Genomic DNA, 26,656 nt, shown 5'->3' with positions numbered 1-26,656 from the left:
ATAGTATTTTCAGCCATAACTTTTCATACCAGCGAAAATAGAACACACGACTGACGCATCCTGCACAAGCATCTCACAGCCATCAAGTGCATTGACTACCACTAACATACTGTATATGCAGCCGTGCTTAGTCGGAGATTCAAATTAAAGTGAATAGATTTTCAAACAAAACAAAAAAACACTCAACTGACACAAATTTTGACTTCCAATAATATTATCGATGTCTAGGTTGTGATATTTCAAAACTCTTCTTTTCCTAACTATACTTTGAGGTACAAGTTTTTGTTGAATTTCCACGCTTTGTAATATTAATGTTTCCAGAAATTACAGATGACAGTTTCCAAAAATCCGGAATTATAGTGATGAAATTGGTTAGCGATATATCTTCGAAAATTTGGCATCAAGCTCTAGAAACCATCTAGTTATCTTCTGCAATGCTTTGAAAAATTCGCAAGAATTTCTGGAAGTTCTCCAAAACGCCAAACTGAAAACGGTGTAATGGCCAGTTGAACAACCGGTTTGTTCAGTTGGCCCTGTATATATGTAACAAAAGCAAACATCGAGCTCCATAAACCAGAAACCATCATCCAGCATGTTGAATTGAAACAAAATAAACATACACCTTGGGATTGAAAGTAACCCCTCTTGCTCCCTCTTCTTCCAATTGGCGAAAAAAAGAGTGTTCAGCACTGGTTAATATCATCCCTTCTATCTACACACCTCAAAACATGATGTTTGGGAGCCTCTCTGTATCTCTCGCGCTTACTCATCTTATTGTTCTTGCTGCAATTTTTTCGCTCTTTCCAACGACGGAAGAAGGGCAGGGGGCGGACGTCTCTGTAATAACACTGTTTGCCAGGATCTACTGCGCAGCGGCGATCGTGGACCGGCCGGGCCACGCAGGCGGTAGCGCCTGTTTGCGGGGCGGCGACGGCGGTGCCTTCTGGGCTTGAGCAGCAGCCTCGAGTTCCGATGTCAACATGTCGAACATGACCTGGACGTCCTTGTAGCCGCAAGTCTGCACGTCCTCGTGGAGCTTCAGAATACCACCACTGCCTGATCTCATGGTGTCCAGGTGAAATCCTGTCAGATGAATTGTGATTTTAAAATAAAACTCCTGCCTAACCAGATGCCAGGACAGTGAAAAGGAATTATCCAAGCATTCCCTTAAAATCTCAGCATAATAGCATGTCATCATACATATAAGAAAACTTAATTAACAACGGTGGGTGGAAGGGTTGGTACGATATATGGGGGAAATAATACTTCGTAACTATTGAGCCCAGACAGACTTCACTGTATGGGCCAAAGCGTCAAATGTTGTGAAGACAAAGAAGCCCATGTACTTTGTGTCTTTTGCTTTGGGCCATTGCCATTGTGCTCCCCGCCCTGTTTGGTTCTTTTTGGTAAATGTTATTGTCTGTCACATTAAATTTTGGACATATGCATAGAGTATTAAATATATATTATTTACGAAACTAAAAACACAGCCAGAGAGTAATTTGCGAGACGAATATTTTGAGTCTAATTAGTCCATGATTAGACACTAATTGTCAAATAAAACGAAAATGCTACAATACCTATTAAACTTTAACAACCCCAACCAAATACCCCATTAGTTGCAGCCTAAGTTATCTAGTCAAAATGTTGGTTTTTAATCCAAAAGATTAAGAAATGACTATGCTAGTTTGGTATATACAGTGCATCTTTGAGGACTGTCGTAATTGTTTGAAGGCTTTTCCTAACAAACAAAACAGGGCCCGATTGAAAAACTAAATAAAGAATGTTATTGGAGATAAGGCTTAGCTTTGTTTAACTAATTCAAGGAAGTGTTTACATTCATTCCCATTGCAATGTGAAGTGTAACACCAAAAGAAAACATAAATCGGCAAAGAAAGGTGATATGAACTTTTTTTATGATGAAACAGGAGGAGCGGACCCTACTGATTAAAGATATACAGTATCAAAGAACAAATTATCTTAACAAAGCAAGTTAGAGAGAAAAAAAAGAAACAAGGAAAATGAAGGTGGTATGTAAAGACATCTTTTCGGGAGAAGAAAGGAAATTATTCACTTTATTATCATGTAAATGTGACACTTCTCTAGGACTAGGACTAAATCATAAAATGACATCATGGAACAGGAACATTAGAACCATCCCAAACTGAAGAAAAGGCGCTTCCTAGTTCCTATTTAAAAAGCTGAAGAAAAAGCGCCAGAAATTAAACAATCAATCCAATGGACGGCTGGGGACAAAAAAATAGTTGCCATCTTCAATAAAGAAGATGCAAAAGCTCATCAGTCCAACAATGAGTGCCTGTTTAGATCAAAAAGTTTTTGAATTTTGACACGGTAGCACCTTCGTTTGTATTTAATAATTATTATTCAACTATGTATTAGCTAGACTTAAAAGATCTGTCTTACAAATTATAGATAAACTATACAATTAATTATATTTTATTTATATTTAATATTTTGTACATGCATCAAAAAATTTAATGTATGACCAAGGATTTTATAAACTTTTGGATATACGCGTCATAAAAAGGTTGGTACGAGTCATAGCTTTTAAGAAACTTCCTGCACATGAGTAATCATGCTCTAGCGCCATCCGCAGCTTTTTTCCCTGCGGCTCATCAGTTGGCTCGCGAGGATGTAGCCTTCCGAAACTCGGTATCGTACCACTTTGGTTTGTGTGTGACAAATATTATCCAATTATAGACTAACTAGGATCAAAATATTCGTCTCGTGATTTACAGCTAAACTGTCTAATTAGTTTTTGTTTTCGTTTATATTTAATGTTTCATGCATGTGCCACAAGATTCGATGTGACGATGAATCTTGAAAACTTTTTGATTTTCAGAGTAAACTAAACAAGGCCTCAGTTCACCCAAAAATCAAAAACTTTTCAAAATTCTTTGTCACATCAAATCTTACGACACATGCATAAAGTATTAAATATAAATGAAAACAAAAACTAATTGCACAGTTTATCTGTAAATCGCGAGACGAATCTTTTAAACTTAGTTACTCCATGATTGAACAATATTTCGTCAAATAAAAACGGAAGTGCTACAGTGTTAAAATAAAAAAAAATAGATCTAAACAAGGTTTGTTTAGTTCAAAAAAATTTACAAACCAAACATTATAGCATTTTCGTTTGTATTTGACAAATATTATCCAATTATAGACTAACTAGGTTTAAAAGATTCATCTCGCAAATTATACATAAACTGTGTAATTAGTTATTTCTTTTATCTATACTTTATACATGTGACGCAAGATTCGATGTGACAGGAAATCTGAGAAATTTTGTAAAAATTTTTAGAAAGTAAACAAGGCCTTAGAATAGAATCTCTCACCTCTCGCTCGGGACAGGATATGGTAAATCTTCCAAGCTTGGAGATAGGATATGAATCTGTACAAAAATATGGTAAATCTTCCAAGCTTGGAGATAGGATATGGATGCTGTACATAATTATGGTAAACCTTCCAAGCTTGCACAGTTCCTGTGGCCCTATATATGGTGCGGTTTCTGTAGAAGCTCACCATATCCATCGGCAGTAGGAGTACGGCCTTGTTTACTTCTCAGAAAATTTTACAAAATTTTTCATATTTTCCGTCACATCAAATCTTTAGACGCATGCATGTAGTATTAAATATAGACGAAAATAAAAACTAATTGCACAGTTTGGTCGAAATTGACGAGACGAATCTTTTGAGTCTAGTTAGTCCATGATTGAATAATATTTGTCAAATACAAACGAAAGTGCTACAGTGTCCATTTTTTAAAATTTTTCGGAACTGAACAAGGCCGTATCCAAGGCACAAGATATTTAAAGCCAGCACGTGGCCCGATGGCAAACATTCAAGCGGCCATGGCCCACCTGTCTGTGGCGCTAGAGGTCAATGGCAGCTGGGGCTTTATGTCAAGGCACCATCATGGCCTGTGTGTGGGTAGGGTACGCCCTGCGTGCCTCGTGCTGAGGCCACGCGGCGCGGCGGCCATTCAAGTCGAGATCGTTCAGATTTCGTGCAGCAACAAGATCCGGGGGGCGGAGTGGGGGATGAATCCAATGCAATGCAAGCGATTGCCGTGCCGTCCTCTGTTCCACAGCAATTGCGAGCGCCAGTGCTCTGCAGGCCACTGTTACGGGCTTATGACCTCCTGTACCCTTCAAGGGATCACCCTGATGAATCAAACGTTTTTAACCCCATTTGGTTGGTTTTAATATTGTGCAAATTGCAAACGTGATATTGACCTGTACATGTCAGCTAGGTCGATTTTCAAGGAGAATATCATCGAATGGGTTCTACTGCTGAGATTCCCAGAGCAGAGGGTTAACGAATTTGAGTTCAGGTCATTTACTTTATAATATTGAGGAAAAAAAACAAAGGGCGAAGTTCAGTTCAGAAATAGTAATAAATCATCGGTAAGCGCAGCGTTAAAATAAAAAAGGCGAACCTAGTACCTAGTGAATCACATTTCAGATGGTGAATCGCCGGTCGTAAGCCAAGCGTGTAACCGCAACAGAGTCGTAAGAACTGAATCACTAAAAAGGAAATTCGTAGAGACGAGCGTCCTCTAATTATAGGCGCATGCATGTATATTTCTGGAGATGATGAAACCCTTGTTCCTATGAAACGAAGAACATGGTTTATTATAGAAATTAGAATCAGCACCCAAACAGAAACAGAGCAAACACACGATCAGGGTTCGATCGGCAAACGCGATCGAAAGGATAACAAAATCGAGCAACCTACTGCTACGGCGGGCAGGAGGCCGAGATGTACCGTCGCTCCCAATCTCTCCATCGATTCTCCAAAGCTAAACGACGATCGCCTCAGTCCGACGATCCTCCACGTACGGAGCACAACGAAACGAAACGAAACGACCGACCGGGTTAGAGGAGAAGGGAAGAAGATAACTGACCAGGCTTACGCGCGCGGAGCCGCGCGGCGACGGCGGCCCAGGCGCGGCGCGCGCGGGGCAGCACCTTCCTCCGCCACCACGCCACCATCAGCGCCGACGGCCTCCAGGCTCCTCCTAGTCCTCTCCTCTCCTCTCTCCTGACGCGGGCGCGGTGCTCTGTCTGCGAGGAGGACTGGTGGAGGAGGAGGCGCGGTTCGGCAGGAGGCAAGCAAGGGCACCAGCGCAGTAACGCGGGGGCGGCTTTATCCGGTGGGTTTCGTTGCGGTCGGCGGGGATGTGTGGGCTGGGTTGGGCCGGTGCGGGGGCTGTGTGGCCTACTGGCCTGGCCTTGCGTCCTGCCGGGTTTCCAGGTGCACGTGGTTGGCGCCTGGCCGCCGCCGCGCCGACTCGTACACGCTGGCCTGCCCAGTGGGAATGGGAACCCTCCTCCCGAAATATCTGTTTCTATTCTACCGCGAGGCTGCATCGAAACGCGAGGAAGATTTGGTTCCGCGAGATAGTTTTGTGATGATGACACATTAATTTTAATTTGAAAAAAAAAGGTTGTGCAATTATGTACTGGATTTATTTTGGGTAAACTCCACCGTCTATATATAGCGTTGACATATTCGATACGTCTAATCCGTATCTGAAATTTTAAAATGTGAATTAGTGCGGCAATCTCACATCTAGTACGTGATCTGGCAGTTTAAAAATCACACAACTCAAGTCTCTGTAAACATTTTTTTTTTCATATAAGAATAAGCCTACTAATTACTACTATAAGAAAAATATCTATCTGCCCACGTGTAGCCGTGGCCACGTATCGGGGCTACCTGACAACGTGACATAGCAGCAGGAACTTGACACGTCACGCTCGGTCACATGTTTGGAGCAATATTGCACCACAACCCCATCATTCCTCATCGCGACCCGGAAGGCGACGTAGCTCCTGTCGTACGACACGTGGCTGCCTCCCATGAAAATTTTCGTTTCCTTTCTCTATCCATGATGGATATTCTTTTTCGTCCCATTTCTCTACCCAAATGGATATGTTTCTTTCTCTTATTTAATTGTAGTGGCACCACTAGACATAATAACAGCCGTAAGCATAGATCGATTCGAAGAGTTTAGAAGAAAAAAAAAAGATTCCAAAATTTACCAATTTAGCCGTTGTCCAAATAAACCTTATCTAAAAATAGCTAGAGTTGTCCAACAAGCAAAGTAAAACTTAGCATTATATATTTGTATTCAAACCTACCATGTAATCTCCTACAACTAAAAAGACTAAAAAGTGGACATTTTTTTTGGTGCAACAAACGTTTCGTCCTGCCTACCTCCCCTGCGATCCCGAGAGTCAAAGAAGCCATGCGCCGGCAGGTGGGACCATCTCGCGCTCCATCTCCTCCGCAATCTCGGTCCAATCACAACTCCATCACGCACATGCCCACGCCCACGCAGCCGCCTCCTCTCCCACGCTGCCTCCCCTCGCACAGGCCATCGTCCTCGCCTATCTCCGATCCGGCAGATAGGTCGCCGAGTAGACCATTCCACCGCCTCCCTAAGTTAATCAACAGCCACACCCGTTCTTCATCTCGACATATGCGGCAACAACGGTGGCGCCCCCTTCATCAGCAGCATCCTCGACGGCAGATCCGTAGTATCTAGGCGCCCCCTTCATCAGCAGCGGCAGGCTTCCTCTTCATCAGCAGCGGCAGCGTCCCCAGCGGCAGATCCGTTGTATCTAGGCACAATATTTGTTACGAGCGCCACGGTCCCCCTCTACGTGCATCCATCGTGACCTTGGTGGCGACGGCGACACCCTTTGGCATGCCGACAGTGGATCCACGAAGGATGGTGTGGGCTTCTGATATGCATGAACTACGTCCTGGGCATTGGATTTGTGATGTTGAAGCTCCTTTCTCGAGCAAGGCTACATCGATCCACAAAAGCAAGTATGAAGAGAGAAACCACAGTTGATATTTCCATCCATTAATTTATTCGAGTTCAGATTTTTTATATTATTGGCAGATCCAAAATCAATGCTTCATTCTAAGAGTACAAATCCCCAGGTTTTGTGATGTTTTTAGGTGGAGATTAGATCTGCACCATTCTTCTTTTTGGATTTGTTTTCCTACATGTACTGATTTATGTTCAGTCGTGTGATGGAATCAAGGCTTCAGACTTAGTCATGTGTTCATGTCTATCATGTTGGAATAGCGATTATAAATTTGTTAGATGCAAATCAAGCTTTCTGGAATAATTCAGTAAAAATAGGTACTGTCAGTATGCCAACAATCAATTTTTCTCTTGTGTAAATTGTATTATATTTAAGTATATTCCATTTTAATGTTTTTAGATTCAAACAATTAAATCTGAGATGGAAGATGGTGAAGTTCAGGATTGGTTGATAGATTCAAAGTGCCTCTGTAATGTCTAGCTTACTAAGAGTAGCTTTCCACCTCTTGTTAAATACAAGCACACGCATTGCTTCCCCTAAATAGCTTTGGCTATAAGCATTTAAGATTTGGTTGGTAGATCCTGCCGGCACCGCTATATTTGCTAAATTGTATGCACTTCAAGGCTTGAGTAATGTTGCTAGATTGATGCACCTTTGCTTTACTTATATTGATGCATCTTTGTTTCAATACATAGATTCATGGAATCATATTATTTGTTCTGTTTGTTAAAGAAATATCTGAGTGGCCTTGGACAAAGCATGCCTATTTTCTAGATAACAATTTCAGTAATTATTCCTTTTTGTCACTGAAATCACATGAATCAAGGTTGTGGACTTAGTAAAACTATTCTACAGGTGGTCTGTTCTCTCTGCTCTAAAGAACAGGATGTAAGCTGTGTACCAAAAAATACTCCTACAATATTGTTTTTGGAGAGCATTAGTCTATGGCTGTATTAACTGTATGAAAACCATTCATTTCCAACAGAACAGGGATTGTCTGTCCCCCTCCCCTCTTTTCACCATACTGATTTGGTTCTTATCTAGGGTTCCAGCTGTAATGGTTGTTGTCGTTGCTGCTGTGCTGCTCCCATCCTCTTCCTGCAGTGGTGAGTGACGAGGTTTGGAGACAAATTCATGCTTGGGATGGTTCTTTTTGTTACCGACAAACCAATTTGCTTGGACAATGATCTCTGTGTAAGGAGAGGCTTTTTCTTTGTGAGATTGTCATTCGATTAATTTGTTGCTCTCAGTTAAATTAGTTTCACTCAAGGGGATTAGAAAAGGCGGAGGCATCTCTACCGACTACTACACACCAAAAATTCCTACAGAAGGAACACCACATGAAAATTCCTGCAGAAGGAACACCATATGCATGGTGAGTTTCTTGATTTTCTCTAAAACATTTAGGTCCTGCCATACCAAAGAATGGTCTCGTGTTTAGGTGATTTGGATTATGAGGACTTTCTATAAATGTGGCTTGGCATGGGTAACCGCATGGGTAACCTGAAACTGAATGCATCCAGGATGATGAGCCATGCGCCGCCTGCTTTACTTGAGTTATTCAGATTCTGTTCAATTGAGTGAAGAGTTGGTTGCATCATTTATTCATCGGCTCCAATTTAGTGTGACCACCTTATGTACACTTTAATAGACCGTTTGGCTTTCTTTAGTAACTTTTGATGCCTAGATATCCCTCTAATTGTGTTCTTAATTTCTTTCTGACCTTAGTTTGTTGTAAATTACTTAGTTCTGAAAATTTGGTTGATAATTGTTCTGCAAAGATGGTTGGAGAACTGGCAAAAGAAAGCAACATTTTTTAGGCTTCCTAGAGATGGATATTGGAATCATGAGTTTTATGTTGTTGCTTTACTCAAGATTTCTCGATTTCTATATATAGGTTTTAACTTCTCTTCTATGGCTATGAATGTCAAATATTGCTTGTACAATAGCTGGTTCCTTGACTGGCAATATAAAAGATTGTACTTACATCATGTCTTTTCTTCTTTTGATGCTATTTGTAACTATTCTTTAGAAGCACTGGTTTAAGAAGAAAATGGAGGGGATCATCTGCCAAGGACAAGGCGACATCAGATTCTTCTGTCTCTAGAAGCTCTGATTAAATCAAATGATTGATGCAAACAGTGATGGGTGTCATCTTTATTGCTTGGATGGCAATTTGCTATGCTGTGATGGTTGTCCAGCTGCATTTCATTTGAAAATGTGGGATCTTTTGCCTGAAGGTGATTAGAATTGTCCTAAGTGTTTACTACAGAATAATGGTGTATAGAGGAATATTGCAAATCCTATTAGATGGGCTGAGATTCAAGGAATCAATCCACGTGGCATGGCTGACTATACTTTGGCACTTGCAGCTATCTTTTGGTGTAAGTTGTTTCGGACCCCTTCCTCTGGTGTTACATGTATATCTTTCTGAATGATTTTTTAGGCTCTGGTGTGCTTTTTAAAAGATGTCCCTCTGCTATATGACCTCCTATATTTTTCAAAAACTACATAGTGGTATAATCCAACTAGGATGCTGAAACTTATCTGCAAATTATTGGTTGTGATACAATCCAACAGCCTCTTGTTCAGGAGAAACCTGAGAGTACTTTAGTGTATGGTAGGTCTTGTTAATATCAACCCATAGCTGCCCATTCTCTGAAAATAGCCAATGCCATTTGCAGATAAAAGTAGACACTAGGTAAATGTTGAAGGTCGACCGTGCAACTAGAAGAAGGCAAAAAGAAGTAGCAACATAGGTTGAGGAACAATTTTGGTGCACTGAACAAGAAAACAACACAATATCTGAATATGTTATTTGTTATAAGAGCTTTCTGCAGTACGTTTGCTCCTGCTAGAGAGTTTGCCCCATGATCGAATAATTCAGCTTCAAGGTTTATCTCCTTTGGTTCATCTTGCATTGGGTTTGTCACACTGATTCCACTCCATGGTCAGGTACCTACTGCTTGTCTAACAAAAATACGATATTTTAGCATTAGCAAATATTTGTCTCAATGAAATCCAACATGTTGTAGTTCCTGGCCCTTGCATGCTTACATTGTTTAGAACATCTTCTGTCAGCTGCTGGATTCATGGCAACAATTGATCAATGCAGTCAACACCAATGCAGGGATCAGAGGCATCCTGGAAGCCCTAGCCCCAGCCCACAGTGATGCTGCTTCAGCCTGCCATTTGGTTCTAGACTCTACAACACCCATTTTTCCATGATGAGGTTCAAAGTCTGTTGGAAACCCGCTTGTTTGCTCGCATTGCCAGTTGAGAAGTTTGTTCCAAATTCCCTATATGCTGAAAGTAACGGCAAGCTCTTATGCCCCAGTTAAGGAGTCTATATTTCTTATATTGTCACGAAGAATTCACTAATTTTATACCCCTTTCTTGCAATACCAATTGCAATTGGTAGTTTTAGATATGGCTAATGATGATGGTGCATTGCAAGTCGGCCAGGATGCCACAAAGCTATTGTTCATCACGTCCTTTTTAGTAAGTATTATTAGATACATGTCCATCAGTTATTACTACTTATTATCTTTTGACCTTGTTCTATAATCACCTTGTATTACGCAGATAGCCTTCCCAATGACTGAACATTGTTTTCATATGAGGTGTGCAATTTTTAGTAAGAAATAAATTATTTTATTTATTTATTTTTGTATGGTGATAGTTTTGAGCTGCAACATATGAACAAGGAGTTCCTACATGTATATTTGAACCTTTGATTCGGCAAGAGGAGTCAGAGCTTTAGTTAATACATATGGTTTATTTAGAGTAGTCTTAATACGAAAACTATTGCTATTGCTACTCCACGTGTTACAATTATAGTGCATATACATGCCGTCTCAATTTCTTCACGCGAGCCGTGCACTGCATCGTCTTTAGCGTCAGGAGAGAGAGAAGGGTAGGGGTTTAGCTTTACGTTTCGTGGGGCATATTTATATGATGAGTGTAATATATTTTTTTTAAGATTTTGTGAGAGATTTTTCAAGACATGCAACCCGTATGGGACTAATATTTATATATATACTCAAACCTGTCAACAAGATAGTATGGAGATGCAGCGAAACCTATTCGTAGATTTATTGGTATACAAAATAAACGGATATCGGAGATTTTTCTAGCCGATATAAAACATTATCTTAACTGTATCACAAAAATGTCTATAGAGTAGAGTTTGTGAGTGTGATGCCACACTCTCTATGACTATATTAATTTCACGAACTTTGCCTTTTGAATTAAATGTCACTTTAATATTGGTATTTAATTTATAGTATTATTATCTTATTGTGCGATCCGTGTGTTTTTAGTACAAAAGTTTAGTTACCCCGTAGCAACGCACGGGCACGCTACCTAGTAATGTTATAAAAAACTGGTAATCTATGTGGCACCCAAGTGTTTTCTGCCTTCACGCATTCGATTTTCTCGCCATTAGATCCTTGGTCATTCTGATCTTGTGCATCTATTCGTCACGTGTCCCCACCGATGGCGAGGCGTGAGTGCAGTACAGCGCGGTGCCCTAGGTCCCACACGTATCTCTCCGCAGGGGTTGCCGTGTTGGAGATCGCGTCTCCCGCCCCTTGAAACCGCCTGGGGTCGCCCACGGCACCCCTGCATGCACGACGCCAGGTTTTGAAAACAGCCTCCCCTTTAAAACCGTCCACGGTAAAGCCCACTACGCGCCCTGCCCCTGCATAAGGGCCCGTTTAGATTGGAGATGAAAATTTTTTCATGTCACATCGGATATGTCGGAAGAATGTCGGGAGGGGTTTTTAGAAACTAATAAAAAAACAAATTACATAGCTCGTCAGGAAACTGCAAGACAAATCTATTAAGTATAATTAATCTGTCATTAGTACATGTGGGTTACTGTAGCACTTAAGGCTAATCATGGAGTAACTAGGCTTAAAAGATTCGTCTCGCGATTTCAAACCAAACTGTGTAATTAGTTTATTTTTTTATATACATTTAATGTTTCATGCATGTGTCCAAAGATTCGATGGGATGGATGAAAAATTTTTGGGTGGGAAACTAAACAGGGCCTAAGCATGACGCCATGTTTCGAGAAAACAACAGCCCCATTGGGAGGCCCATGAACCCATGCCTGCATGCTTAGGTCCTTTAAAGGGAAAGAGAAGAATTGGAAGAGAGTCACCATCGCTTGCTAGTAATTGCAAGATTGCATCTCATCAGACCATATTTTACTATTTCTCTTTGGGTGTAAATTCTATATTCAATTGGTGGAAATTGATTGTTTGTAAATGAGAATGGCGAGAATTATTCAAAGAGTTACTTAATCTTTTTTTTTTGCTTTTTTGTATGTTTTAGTTGGCTTCTGTTTGAAATCTTTGAATTTGGTTTCCACAGAAATAATTTGGTTATTTTTTGTTTTAAAGTTATTATTTTTGCATTATTTTGATAATTTTGATTTGGTTCATTTGATCTAGATTCTATGGATTTTGTTTTTTCCTGAATCAGGTGTTTTGGTGGCATCCAACACTCAGGTGTTAGATGCTTCTAAAATACTTAGCTGTTGAGTAGACAAACTCATAACAAAAAGCTACCATGTCATCAAAAAATTAGTATGGACATGTTTGAAACTGTCCATAAACTCTGTTCCATGAACCCTATCATGGGACAGCTTCACAAAAAAATAAAGTTTTAGAAGCACCCATTTAGGTGCTTTCTTAAATTATCCCTTTTTCTAGAACAGAGTCTGTGGAGTTATATTTGTTTGGTTGAAAAAAGTGGAGCAGAGCAGCCCATACTCCCTCCTTCCTCCATAATAGTGTATTCGAACATTCAAACACTAAAACTCAAATATAAGGGATACTAGGGAAAGAAAATAGTTTTGCATTGAATGTCTGCATAAATTTAGAAAATATTATATTATTACTTGCCTTTTATGAACCAATCACTAATAATTATGTTGATGATACTAACATCTAATTAAGAAATAAAGTGAGAATATACATATATACGTCTTTTTGTATTCTTCTGACTCAATATATCATGGAATCTCTAGAATACATTATTATAGTATACAGAGGGAGTATAATTATTTGTAATTAGTTGGACTCGAGGGGCTTAATGAAAAGGATCTCGTGGCGTGAGTCCTCCTAGCTCCAAAGTTAATCTCATAACACTTTTTTTCATCTAATCCAATAATATGACTACTTTGCAATTATAGGACACCTCTAATAGCGAGTAGCTCCGACCTAGTGTTAGATGTTACGTGAAGGAGGGAGGCTAAAATCTAGTGAGCAAGTAGGCAGAGAAAAGTTGCCAAACTATTTGTCCCCGCGCTATATGTATAATGCTAGTACTTCTCTATCTAGGAGAAATAATATATGTAAATAAAGAACATATTATCGGTGGGATATGCAAGATGCGATGATTATACTATCTAATATAATCCGTGCCCGATTTTCCTGTTATTACTATAATAGATAGAGGTGTATTAGAGGGAAGCAGTAACAATAGTAAAAATTACAAAAAAGAGACGGCATACCTTGTGAGACAGACTAGCATATAATACGAACATATATGTAATGTATACATTTATATGTCTTTCTAAACAAAAAAGAAAAAATCTTACCTTTTTTTTGAGAAAAAAAATCTTACCTCGATAAGTGGATAATGATCACGCTATCACAAGACATAGCCACACCAGAGGCCCATGTAACACTTAGTGCATGTATACCGAATCATATTACAAATTCTACAATTGTTATTGAATTGCTAAAATGAATTTACCAAATTATATATGAAAATTTTTGGCCGGCATACCTAAGATAATATCCTAGATTCGCCACTTCAAGGATAGACGCCGGAGGTCTTGTTTAATTCACAAAAAAAATTTAGGTTTTGACTACTGTAGTATTTTCGTTTGTATTTGATAATTATTGTTCAATTACGGACTAACTGGACTCAAAAGATTCGTTTTGTAAATTACAAACAAATTGTGTAATTAGTTTTTATTTTTATCTATATTTAATGCTCCATGCATACGTTTAAAGATTCATGATTTTTTTTGGAACTAAACCATGACCTTGTTTAGTTGCAATTCTTTTTTAGAATGGATATTGTAGTACTTTTGTTTGTATTTGATAAATATTATCTAATCATATATTAACTAATCATATATTAACTAATCTCAAAAGATTTGTCTCACAAATTATAGATAACTGTGTTTTAGTTATTTTTTTAATTTATATTTAATTTTCCATGTATGGATTCAATGTTACAAAGAATCTGAAAAAAATTATAAAATTTGTAAGTGGCTAACCAAGACAGGCCGGAGATGATCGATGGCGACGGCCCGCGGGCTCGCCAGAGGCCCACTAGTCGTTGTCGTTGATTGCCGACGGGTCCACCCGAGCCTTTCCACGTGTTACTGGATGCGGCGTGTAGGCCCGGAGGCTACTATGGCCTAGCTACCGGCCTAGTGCCCCCTAGAGTTTGACTGGCCGTCTGGGAGCTCTACGCCTCTGCGCGCAGCCTGGGACTGGATGGCAAAAGTTAGGCCCTGTTTAGTTCTCCATCTAAAATTTCTTCGTCCATCACATCGAATCTTTAAACAGATCCATAGAATATTAAATGTATATAAAAAAATAAACTAATTACACAGTTGATTGAAAAACGTGAGACGAATCTTTTAAGCCTAGTTACTCTATGATTAGCCTTAAGTGCTACAGTAATTCACATGTGCTAATGATAGATTAATTATGTTTAATAGATTTGTCTTGTAGTTTTCTGATGAGCTATGTAATTTGTTTTTTTATTAGTTTCTAAAACCTCTTCCGACATCCTTCCGACACATCTGATATGACAATTTTCATCTCCAAAACAGGCCCGGTGCGAGGTCATCGTGTCTCGGAGGCTGCGCCAGCGCCGCCAATGGCAACGCAGGTTTCGTGTCAGAAATCCACGTGTTTAGGCGTTGTTTACTTAAACCCAAAATTTTTTAAAATTTTTCGTTACATCGAATCTTTAGATGCATGCATAAAATATTAAATATGGACAAAAATAAAAACTAATTACACAGTTTGATCAAAATTGACGAGATGAATCTTTTGAACTTAGTTAGTCCATAATTAAATAATAATTACCACACTAAACAAAATTGCTACAGTATTCTGAATTTTTTCCTTCCGGACCTAAACAAGGCCTTAGTTTATGTTGAGAAAAAATTTACAACACTTTATCTCTTTCGTTAGTTTGTGGTAATTATTTCCAACCATGGACTAACTAGCCTCAAAAGATTCGTCTCGTAAATTTTGATCAAAATATATAATTAGTTTTTATTTTTGTCTATATTTAATACTCCATACATACGTCTAAAAATTCGATGTGATAAAAGTTTTTTAAAACTTTTGGATTTTGAGATGAAAGTAAACAAGGCCCAGGTGGTTATGGTAGTTCGGTTGGAGGACTCCACGAAGAGTGGCTTTGTTTAGTTCTAAAAAAATTAAAAAAATAGATTTTTCGTCACATTAAATCTTACGGTATATATATGAATTATTAAATATAAATAAAAATAACAAATTCTACAGTTTATCTATAATTTACCAGACGAATTTGTTTAAGCCTAATTAGTTCATATTAAATAATATTTATCAAATACAAACGAAAATACATGTTCATTTTGCAAAAAAATTTAGAACTAAACAAGTGACCACTCATGATGAGCGACAAGCGTTTTTTAAGATTCGTGTCACATTAAATTTTAGATGCGTACAAAACATTAAATATAAATAAAATATAATTAATTATATAGATTACCTATAACTTGTAAGATAATTTTTTTAAACCTAGTGAGTTAAAAATTAGATAATAATTACTAAATACAAACGAAAATGCTACAATAATTAAATCTAAAAATTTCGTAAACTAAACAAGACCTAAGGCCTTGTGACCTAAGGCCTTGTTTAGTTCCTAGAAAATTTTGCAAAAGTTTTCACATTCTCCGTCACATCGAATCTTTAGACGCATGCATAAAGTATTAAATATAGACGAAAATAAAAACTAATTTCACAGTTTGGTCGGAATTGACGAGACGAATCTTTTGAGCCTAGTTAGTCCATAATTAGACAATATTTATCAAATACAAACGAAAGTACTATAGTATCGATTTCCCAAAATTTTTCGGAACTAAACAAGGCCTAAAAGTAGAGAAAAGTATTCTATACACAGAGGGGGACGGTAAACAAATTTTAAACAAAACGGCTACCATGATTAATTCAAAGCCTATGTCTTCAAAATTCTAAAAGTTTACAAGATTTCTCATCACATCGAATATTGTAGCACATACATAGAGCATTAAATATAGACAAAAATGACCAATTGCACAATTTAACTGTAATTCTCGAAACAAATCTTTTGAACCTAGTTAAGTCATAGTTGGATAATATCTATCAAATACAAACGAAAGTGCTATAATGTCCAAGTCAAAAAAATAAAATAAAAACTAAACATGCCCTCAAACTTACATTAGTCGTTGTTGATTGAAGATCGATTGAACCACTGTCATGAGGAGTCAAGTACACGACACGGCTCTCCTTGCTTTAGCTCCCGATCCAGATCTCGTCGGCCCCTCCCTCCCGTCTCCGTATAAGTAGCAGTTAGATCTAGCCAGCTCTTAAGACCATCTCCAACAATTTGGTAAAATTCACTTGTCAAATCTTGAATTATAGCAAGTTGCTAATTTGTTTAGCAAAAGAAAAAAGGATATGTCTCCATAAGTTGTTATTCTCACTTGGTAAAAATAGAGGATGACAGATGAGACCCGCTCACTTGGTAAAAGAATATGTGTCTCCAACAAGTTGCGCTCGGGATAGCAACTTGAGATAGCAACTTGACAAATCTCGGCAGTAGAAACCTCTGGATAGCAACTTGGGAAATTTAGCAAGTTGAGATAAGGAGTTGTTGGAGGAAGATTTTTATGCTTTTAGCAAATTTGGTAGGATAGCATGTTGAAATACCAAATTGTTGGAGATGCTCTCCATATATGTAAGTAGCAGTTAGATCGAGTAGCCTTAGTGCTTGTGTGCCTTTATGGCTTTCGCCCGCTTTATGGTCGCCCTTGTCGCCGGAGCTACTGCTGCCGTGGTTCTCCTCGGTGTCTTTCTCACCACGAACATCGTCGCCCCCCCAAGGTGAGTGGTAATAAAATAAATCCTCTCCTCCTAGCAGATCTCGACTCCTTCTCTGCCACCACATCAGCATCATCACGCTGTCGTCGAGATCTGCTCCACCCCGCCCAACTTCCATCGCCACTGTCCGCTTTCTTGTCCAAACAACAGCCTCTGGTCCTTGTGTTTTCTTCGGTCACCGATGTTCAACAACTCTGCTGACTCAACTGTCCCAACTACAATCGACGCTTTTGCGTGGTATATCCACCTAGGTGTAGTGTCTTCGATGCCCCTATGACCCTCTGCCGGCGTCCTCCCTGACTCCGGCAACGATGCTATCTCCCGATCCAGATGAAGATGAAGGATCTTGTTCTGATCAGGTCTTCTTCTGAGGACCTTTATGTAATTTGGCTGTTGTTTTAATATAATATAAGTGTCCTTGTCAAAAAAAAGAACCACTGTCATATTCGTTGGGAAAAAGAGAAGTACAGCCCTTAATACCGGCGAAAAGAGAAACACCGAGGCTACCCATCATATCAAATATTGTATATTGAGCATTAAATATAAATTAAAAAATAGTTACACAGTTTGCATGTATTTTGTGAGATAAATATTTTAAGCCTAATTAGTTCATAAGTGAACATTAATTGTTATAGTCACAAATGTGCTACAATATCCAAAACCTTTTTTGTGAGATCTTGTTTAGTTCATAAAAACTATAACAATTACAACTAATTAGACTTAAAAGATTCGTCTCATAAAATATACTAAAAAGGACATAAACAAGGCCTGGGAGACCCGAGAGAAGTGCTGAGAGAGTGGAGAAAAGTATTAATATTCTTTGCAAAAGACATAAGACAAAAAGTAAAAAGTCCTGAAATCTCATCCGATAAAAGGCCTCCACCGCACTCGCGAAGGGCTCTCTCGCGCGTTCTACAGGCTCGCTTTCCCCAGCGTTGGCGAGGTGGGCTCCGGCCTCCGGCAGAATTAAAAAAAAAAAGTCTATTTTTCCTCCCTAAACTTTAACAGAAGTTTTTTTTTTCAATTTTCAACTTTAAAACCAGATAAATTATCTCTTTCAAAATTTTAAACTATGCATTTTATCTTTCTGGAGCAGTTTTAAAGACGGTTTTGCTACATTAAATAATGGTTCGCTATAGTAACGATGGTTTTATCTTTTTCTTTTTAATTATTTTGGCTGAATATTTGAAAAGTCATAGAATTTTTTTCGAAAGGCAAAAAAATCATAGAAAAATAATAAAATAGAAAAAATCTAATTTTTTTGGACTAAGTAGATCTACACAGTAAACATATAATATGGTATACTTTAGTACAAAATTTTTGCTATAATTTTTTTTGTATTTTCCTTTTTATTTATTTGGTTGAATCTTTGAAAAATCATAATAAATCATAGAATAATTATAAAATAAAAAATCTAATTTTGTTGGACTCCACATGAGTATATATACACAATGAACATATAATATAGTTATGCTTTAGTCCGATAAAATAATTATAGAAGCTGCAACTATGAATTATTTCAATTAATTATAGAAAAACATAGATCTAAAGCTACCAAAAAAATTTGTACTAATGCATACCATATTATATATTTGCTGTGTAGATATACTCATGTAGAGTCTAACAAAATTGGATTTTCTATTTTATGTTTTCTGTAATATACTATTTTTCAAAGATTTAGCCAAAATAAATAAAAAAGAAAAAGACAAAACCTTTATAGCAAAAACTTAAAGCATACTATGTTCACTGTGTAAATCTACTTATTTGGAGAGTCCAACAAAATTAGAGCTTCTCTGTGTTATGATTTTTCTGTGATTTACTTAATTTTTTAAAGATTCAGCCAAAATAATAAAAAAAGAAAAATACAAAACCACCGTTACTATAGCAAAACTATCATTCGCTGTAACAAAATTGCATTCAAAACCGCTGCAGGAAGGTAATAATATATGGTTTGAAAAATTAAGAGACGTAGTTTGTTCGGTTTTAGAGTTGAGGAGAGAAAACGGATTTTCGTCAAAGTTAGGGAAGGAAGAGTAGATTTTTTCTAAATTTGAAAGCTGTGCACCGGTGCAAGGAGCGGCAGAGTCTGTTGGGCCTCCATTTCCCATCCTTCTCTGTTTGCCACTGCTCAATATTCAAATCGCTGGCATTTGCTCGCTCCATCCTGTTACCGATATTTATCGGGGTGATCTCATCTCCTCGGATCCTCTTACGAGGAATCCTATCCTAACTACGACGTTCCCCATGACCGCCTACGGATGTCACCCACGACTACGTGCGTACCCGTGGAGACCGGTTCCACCTCCGTAATATCACCCACGACTCATCGTGGGCTCGAGTTTACTTGGGGCGAGAGTTTCCTCTCCCCCCAACTGTATAAATACCTATGCTCAATGAATAAAGAAACACACCGAGTTCATTCTATTCCTCTCTGTTCTCGTACTTTGGCATTCCACTCGTAACACGTTATCAGCACATCGCTCTTTCCTGCCCAAAGGGGAATACCTCGGTTGGATAGAACATCGTCGAGGGATCGACCTTCACCGAGGGCCTCACCCCAAGGTAGAATCATGCCTTTTCCTCGCCGTAATCCTGCCTCAATGGCTTCTCTCATCCTTCAAATCGTCTGGATGGCGATGAACCGTGCCCGGACATTGGGCACACACTTCGGCAACAACCGCCTTCAGGCGGAACTACTGGAGGACATCCGGGAACTCCTTGGAGAGGCTCGCGGCTATCGCTTTCGGGGCAAACGCCGTGATCTCGACAGGAACCCCGGGCGTTTTCCTATACGACGTCGTTTCGGGGGACACCGACGTGCAAACGTCGCCCCTCCATCACGGCGTTCGGTGGTGTCGTCCACGGCTTCGCCCGCGGCGCCATCCGCGGCTCCGCCCGCGGCACCACCGTCGAGGGCACCGACTCCACCAGCGCCTCCAGCGCTGGTCCTTGCCTTGCCGGCTCCACCCCGGCCTCGGTGCCCGCTCCACGGCGACGGCCCGTGCCCACCACCGCCACCATCCATGGTGGCCAGCCAATGGCTGTAACTGGGCGTAGAGCCGCAGTAGCCGATCTAGTACCCGACGCTGACACTGTCTCCCGAGCGGGCTGCACACAGTCCGCCTCCGCGCCGTCCATCTCCACCAACCATCACGGCGCGGATGTCGGCGCCGACTCGTCTGCTGGCGTACTTCGTCGACCCGGCGCTCGCTGCACCACCACCGCCGCCACCACCTCCTCCTACGCGCCTCCGCCGCACGGGGATCAGCGTCCCCCACGGGCCTTCGGCTCGGGGACGTGCTCCTCTGGCTTGAGCTCGTCCATGGGGGAGGGGGAGGAGGAGGCGGAAATGCCCCTGGCCGCGGCCTCAACGCGGCGTCCGCCGACCCCCGCGCGGTCCGGCGCTCAGCCTCTCGACGAGCACGGCCGCCTCGACGCAACAGTGGCCCGCATGGCGACCTCGACACAGCGGCCCGCCAGGCCGAGTTCGGCGCGGCCACGGCGCCTCGGCCTCGTCGCGGCGCGCGCCTCCCCCAGGCGAGCTCACGCCCGCCCCGGCACGGCGGCTTGGCGGCGCGGCTCCCACTCGCCCGCGCGCGTGGCACGACCTCCTACCCGTGCCACGACGCGGCTTCAGCCGCCCGAGTGAAGGCCCCGCTCGCCCGCGGCACGGCGACCCGACGGCGCAGCCTGATGGCGCGGCTCCCGCTGGCGGCCCCCGCTCGCCCGCGGCGCTGCGCGGCCCCTGCGGCCCCCGACGGCGGGCGTCCTCCGCGGGCGCACGCGCTCCAGCCCGCGGCTGCGAGGCGCCCCGACAGCGTGGCCTCTCCACTCCTCTGCCGCGGTCCACGCGCGCGGATCGAGGGGGCCACGCGGGCCCACGCGCAGGGGCGCGCCCCCCACCTGGCGAAGGCGGTTGGAGCCCCTCCTGGCCTGACTGGCGGCGGCGGCTTGGGAGCTGGTGGTTAGGGTTTGGAAACCCTAACCCCTGGCTTATATATGGCCCACCTCAAAATGTCAATGGGGAACCGATCCCCGATTCTCCGCGGGGAATTCCCCTATTTGGTGATGGGTTTGGGGCAAAATCTCTCCCCACGAGGAGCTAAATGGGGCAAAATCTGTCCCCGTCAGGTTTCGCGGGGGCGGGTCTGGTGTGCCTCCCCCCGTCCCCGTTCCCCGTGGAGACCCGATAATAATAAACCTATGCTCGATGTTTGGATTCTTAGTTGCTATTTCTAGTTGATGAATCACTTGTGGTAAATGTATGAGCAATGTGATTGTTTCTGTGTTGTTATGAACTATGCAGTAGGCAATTATGGACAAATGGTTATTATTTGTATGTGAATTATTGGATATTTGCTGCTGTTTATGTAAATGATCTGTTGTTGTTTGTATAATTGATGCGGGGACAGGGATCCCCGTGGGGATTTAATCCCCGAGCGGGGACGGGGATGGGGCAGAGAAGTTCTCCCCGCGACTCTTCACGGGGATGGGGATGGGGGAAAATTTGCCCCCACGGGGACGGTTTGGGGCAGTAACCTCCGACGTAGAATTCCCCGTTGACATCCCTAGGCCCACCTCCCCCATCCCCATTTGGGACAAAATAACGGCCCAGGCCCAGGTTGGGGCCTGTGAGTTTTCAGCCTGGGCCAGTTATCATTGGCTATTTTATTTTCTAAATTAGCTAATTTATTTATTTACATAACATTTTTCATTCCCTAAATTACATCAGCTTGTTAGTCTCATTTTCTTGTAAATTTAGACACTGATGTCTATATTGCATTGTAAATATTTTTACATTCCGCAATCATATTATGAATGAAAAATTTACATGTCGAACACGTTTTGTCTTTACAATTCCCTATCACATGTATATATGTAAATATTTTTATGGTCAATTTTTCTCCCTATTTGGAATACTATTTTTCACTAGATGTCACCTTACTTTATTATTATTTTGGCGACCACAAGGTAGTACTCATACTACTGCGGGATTTATTCCTCAAAGTGCTCTCCCAAATTTAATAATAAACATACAAGAAATACATCCCAAAGTGAAAATATAAAATGGTCTACACCTCCATGGTGACTACTTATATTCCACAAAATGAGAAATCAAAATACCATAAAACATATACAAGTTTACCTTGCTACACATAAACAAGTCTACCTTGTTATTTACATACGCAATTTTACATTGCTTTACATACGCAATTTTATATTGTCTTACATACACAATTTTACATTGCTTTTCATATACAATTTTACATTGTTTTTATATACACAATTTACATTGTTATATAAATATGCAACTACATTCTTGTTAATTTTACAACCCCACAGTTAATTAAATTTATGCAAATAAACATGTAGGCAATGACCACCAAAGAGTCTGATGCCCAAGTTTCTTCTAAGAAGGAATTTGCTGAGCTAGCTCTTGATGGACACAAGTTTCCTACATGGGCGATGGATCTCAAAGTGAGTCTATCGTTACGCTGAATGTATAGGGCAATTGACACTCCCAAACAGAGAGATGCTCCATTGTCTGAACCATCCAAGTACCATGCCTTATACATAATAAGGAACCACATCCATTCAGATCTCAAAGCTGAATATCTGATGGAAGAGGACCCACGGGCTCTCTGGCTTGCTTTGCAACAGCGGTATGAGCAACAAAAGGCAGTTATTCTCCCGGAGGCCACTCATGAGTGGAACCACCTTCGCATTCAAGATTTCAAATCTGTGAATGAATATAACCATGCCATGCACAAACTCAGTTCCAAACTGAGGTTTTGTGAAAAGGAGCCATCTGATGCGGAGAAAATTGAAAAGACTTTGTCTACCATGGTTCCCGCTCAAAATGATCCTCCAACAGCAATACCGTGAGCGGGGATTCACAGTCTATTCTGATCTCATTAAAACATTACTTCAGGCTGAGAGGCACAATGAGCTCCTCATATGGAACTCCAATCAAGGCCCTGTCGGTGCCAAGCCCTTGCCTGAAGTACATGCAAATGCTCAGAAACAGACACCAAAGGATGCCAACAAGATTGGCAATCCTAGATCCTCCAAAGGCAAAAACAAGCGCAAGGGACCCCATAAGCCTCGAGGTGCTAAGGGCAAAGGCAACAACTCTAAGTCAAAAGACAAGTCCTCAACTTGTACAAAGTGTGGTTGCTACAACCACCCGACTAAGAAATGTCGCACCCCTAAGCATCTTGTGGAGCTGTACTTGCATTCCGTGGGACAAGGACGCTCCAACCAAGGTGGACAACCGTCTGAAGCACACTTCAACGATCTGGCAGCCCCAGGATGTTCCAACCCCACCCCAGCGGGACCGAGCAACACAATGGCGCCTCTCCCACTTGATGGCATGGCAAATGACTCCACCAACAACATGATCATCGAATACAATTCTGATGATCTGTTTGGCGACTACAACTAGATTGATAGTCATTTGAGATTTTAGTTTCATCATTCGCCTTCGGGATTGTAATAATTGACAATTTGTTTTTGCTGCACTCTGTTTGATGTTCATTGACTTATGCACAATTCAACATCAATAAATGTTTATATTTCATATATATTCATGTTGAGAATTTCATTCTCTTTTATATTCTCTATTTTCATAGATTGTACGGGAGTCAATCCGATGGATGAGGAAATGTGCCTAGTGGACAGTGGCACCACTAACTTTATACTCAGGGAAATAAAATATTTCCAAACTCTCACAAAGAGCAAAGGAAATGTTTTAACAATCGCTGGACGCGATGCCGTAATAGCAGGCTCTGGTAGAGCCATTATTACGCTCCCTATGGGTACAACGATTACAATCGAGGATGCACTTCTGTATCCTGATTCAACTCGTACCTTATTGAGTTATAGAGATATCCGCAAAAATGGGTATCATATCGAAACCCATCACCAAAATAATGAGGAGTTCCTCCTCATTACAAAAGATAACGGATATGGTAGAGATACTCTCGAAAGAATTCCCTCAACTTCGTCTGGATTGTACTATTCATACATAAAACCCGTACAACATGTTGCGTACAAAGTAATTTTTCAGAATGTCAATGCATTCCAAACTTGGTATGATCGCCTTGGTCACCCTGGCAAAGGGATGATGAGAAAAATTACTAGCAATTCTGTTGGTCACTCGCTAACCAATGCAAATTTTCCCCAATCCTCAGATTATACTTGCACCGCATGTGCAACAGGGAAATTAATTTTGAGGCCCTCTTCCCTCAAAATCAAAGTTGAACCACTCAACTTCCTTGAACGCATTCAAGGGGACATATGTGGCCCGACAAATCCTTTATCGGGACCGTTCAGATACTTCATGGTTCTCATAGACGCATCCACACGATGGTCTCATGTGTCTCTGCTATCGACACGAAACCATACTTTTGCCAAAATAATTGCGCAAGTTATCAAACTCAAAGCGCAACATCCTGAACATCAAATAAAATCCATTAGGATGGATAACGTTGCTGAATTTTCCTCTTGTGCCTTCAATGACTATTGTATGGCCTTAGGAATACAAGTACACCATTCTGTCCCATATGTCCACACACAAAATGGGTTAGCTGAGTCTCTCATCAAGAGAATCAAGCTCATCGCTAGACCGCTATTGCAGAATTGCAATCTACCAACCTCATGTTGGGGTCATGCAATCTTACACGCTGCTGAACTGATTCAATTGCGACCAACTGCATACCATGCAACGTCCCCGTTGCAACTAGTACATGGAAATCCCCTAAGGATTTCCCATCTGCGAAAGTTCAGTTGCGCTACATACGTACCGATCTCACCACCGAAGCGTACAACAATGGCCCCCCATAGAAAATTGGGGATCTATGTGGGATACAGATCTCCGTCGATCATAAAGTATCTAGAGCCCACCACAGGGGACCTCTTTATGACCCGGTACGCTGATTGTATCTTCAATGAAGATCATTTTCCGGCATTAGGGGGAGACTTACCACATCACAAACAATGCCAGGAAATCAATTGGGATGCTCTAGACATACCCAACTCAGATCCACGTACTTCAGAATCTGAACTCCAAGTTCAGAAAATCATAAATTTGCAACACATTACAAACAACGTGCCAGACACATTTACTGATTATAAGGGTGTTACAAAATCCTATAATCCAGCGAGAAATGTACCGGAAAGAGTAGAGGTACCAAACAAAACTACTCAACTCCCTAGTAAGAGGGGGAGAAGTACGGCTATCTCCACGGATACAGCTTCTAGCAAGCAAAGGAAACAGAAGATAAAATCTTCTGATCCAGTAAATGCAGCTCAACCTCATGTTGAGAAACACCCAGTGGAGGTTCAACCTTCACATCCCACATCAACAGTGCACTCAATTACTGATGCTTGGACATCGGAATACCTTGATGCGACCATCTTGGGAAATGATGATGCATCGGAAAGGGTCCATGAAATTTCCATCAACTATGTAGAAACTGGAGAGTCATTTGATAGAGAGGCTACAATTGTCGACTCATATTTCTCCGCAATGATTGTCGAAATCCTTGAAAATGATCCAGATCCTAAGACCATGGCAGAGTGCAAAACGCGCTCAGACTCGAACCAATGGAAGGATGCAATCCAAGCCGAAATATCCTCGTTCACAAAAAGACAGGTATTCTCACAAGTAATACCTACACCTCCACAAGTATTCCCTGTGGGATTCAAGTGGGTTTTCATCCGAAAGCGGAATGAGAACAATGAGGTGGTGAGATACAAAGCGAGGCTTGTAGCACAAGGGTTCACGCAGAGACCCGGCATTGACTTCAATGAAACATACTCTCCAGTCATGGGTGGAATAACATTCCAATACTTAATCTCTCTAGCTGTACAAAATCGTCTATCTATGCAGTTGATGGACGTAGTGACTGCATATCTCTATGGGTCACTCGATTTGGACATATACATGAAGGTTCCTGACAGAATCCCAATACCGAATCAAAACGCGAATCGCAACATGTATTGTGTAAAGCTACAGAAATCACTCTATGGCTTAAAGCAGTCGAGAAGAATGTGGTATAACCGACTTAGCGAGTACCTTCTGCAGAAGGGCTACTCCAACAGTGATGATTGCCCAAGTGTCTTCATCAAGAAATCCCAAACGGGATTCTGCATCATATCGGTGTATGTTGATGATTTAAATATCATCAGCCACAAACAAGATATTGATGAGGCATGCAAACATCTTAAGACAGAGTTCGAGTTGGAGGATTTGGGTAAAACCAAATTCTGCTTAGGCCTACAGCTTGAGCATCTTTCAACTGGAATCTTTGTGCATCAATCTGCATATGTCCAGAAAGTATTGGAGAGATTCAATATGGACAAAGCATATCCTTCCAAAACCCCTATGGTCGTTCGGTCTTTAGGACTAAACACTGATCCATTCAGACCACAAGATGAGGGGGAGGAAATCCTAGGACCTCATGTCCCATACCTTAGTGCCATTGGAGCACTGATGTACCTTGCCAATAGCACCAGGCGTGATATCGCTTTCGCAGTGAATTTGCTAGCAAGGCACAGTGCCGCTCCTACGAAGAGACATTGGACAGGAGTAAAACAGATCCTCAGATATGTTAA

The 26,656-nt window shown here is 41.1% G+C and overlaps 1 protein-coding gene and 1 long non-coding RNA gene across 4 annotated transcripts; one reads left to right on the top strand and one right to left on the bottom strand.

The window, feature by feature from the left end:
- On the bottom strand, window positions 543–5,174 carry LOC8057870. 2 transcript variants are annotated; one of them, XM_021465839.1, is made up of 2 exons: window positions 4,934–5,174; window positions 543–1,056 (listed from the first exon to the last, which is right to left on the bottom strand). In XM_021465839.1, exons 1-2 carry the CDS (start codon window positions 5,019–5,021, stop codon window positions 863–865), a joined length of 282 nt encoding a protein of 93 aa, XP_021321514.1. In that variant the 5' UTR covers window positions 5,022–5,174; the 3' UTR covers window positions 543–862. The 2 variants fall into 2 exon arrangements, with proteins under 2 accessions (XP_021321514.1, XP_002444086.1); XM_002444041.2 differs by having other exon boundaries at window positions 543–1,083; window positions 4,934–5,162.
- On the top strand, window positions 7,774–10,668 carry LOC110437381. 2 transcript variants are annotated; one of them, XR_002455483.1, is made up of 6 exons: window positions 7,774–7,978; window positions 8,123–8,247; window positions 8,905–9,827; window positions 10,003–10,184; window positions 10,294–10,373; window positions 10,458–10,668. It is a non-coding gene; the product is annotated as an uncharacterized LOC110437381 (long non-coding RNA). The 2 variants fall into 2 exon arrangements; XR_002455482.1 differs by having other exon boundaries at window positions 10,003–10,373.

The sequence above is a fragment of the Sorghum bicolor genome, chromosome 7 (genome assembly GCF_000003195.3).
Source record: "Sorghum bicolor cultivar BTx623 chromosome 7, Sorghum_bicolor_NCBIv3, whole genome shotgun sequence".
Classification (NCBI taxonomy): domain Eukaryota; kingdom Viridiplantae; phylum Streptophyta; class Magnoliopsida; order Poales; family Poaceae; genus Sorghum; species Sorghum bicolor.
This window is presented reverse-complemented; position numbering and strand designations above follow the sequence as displayed.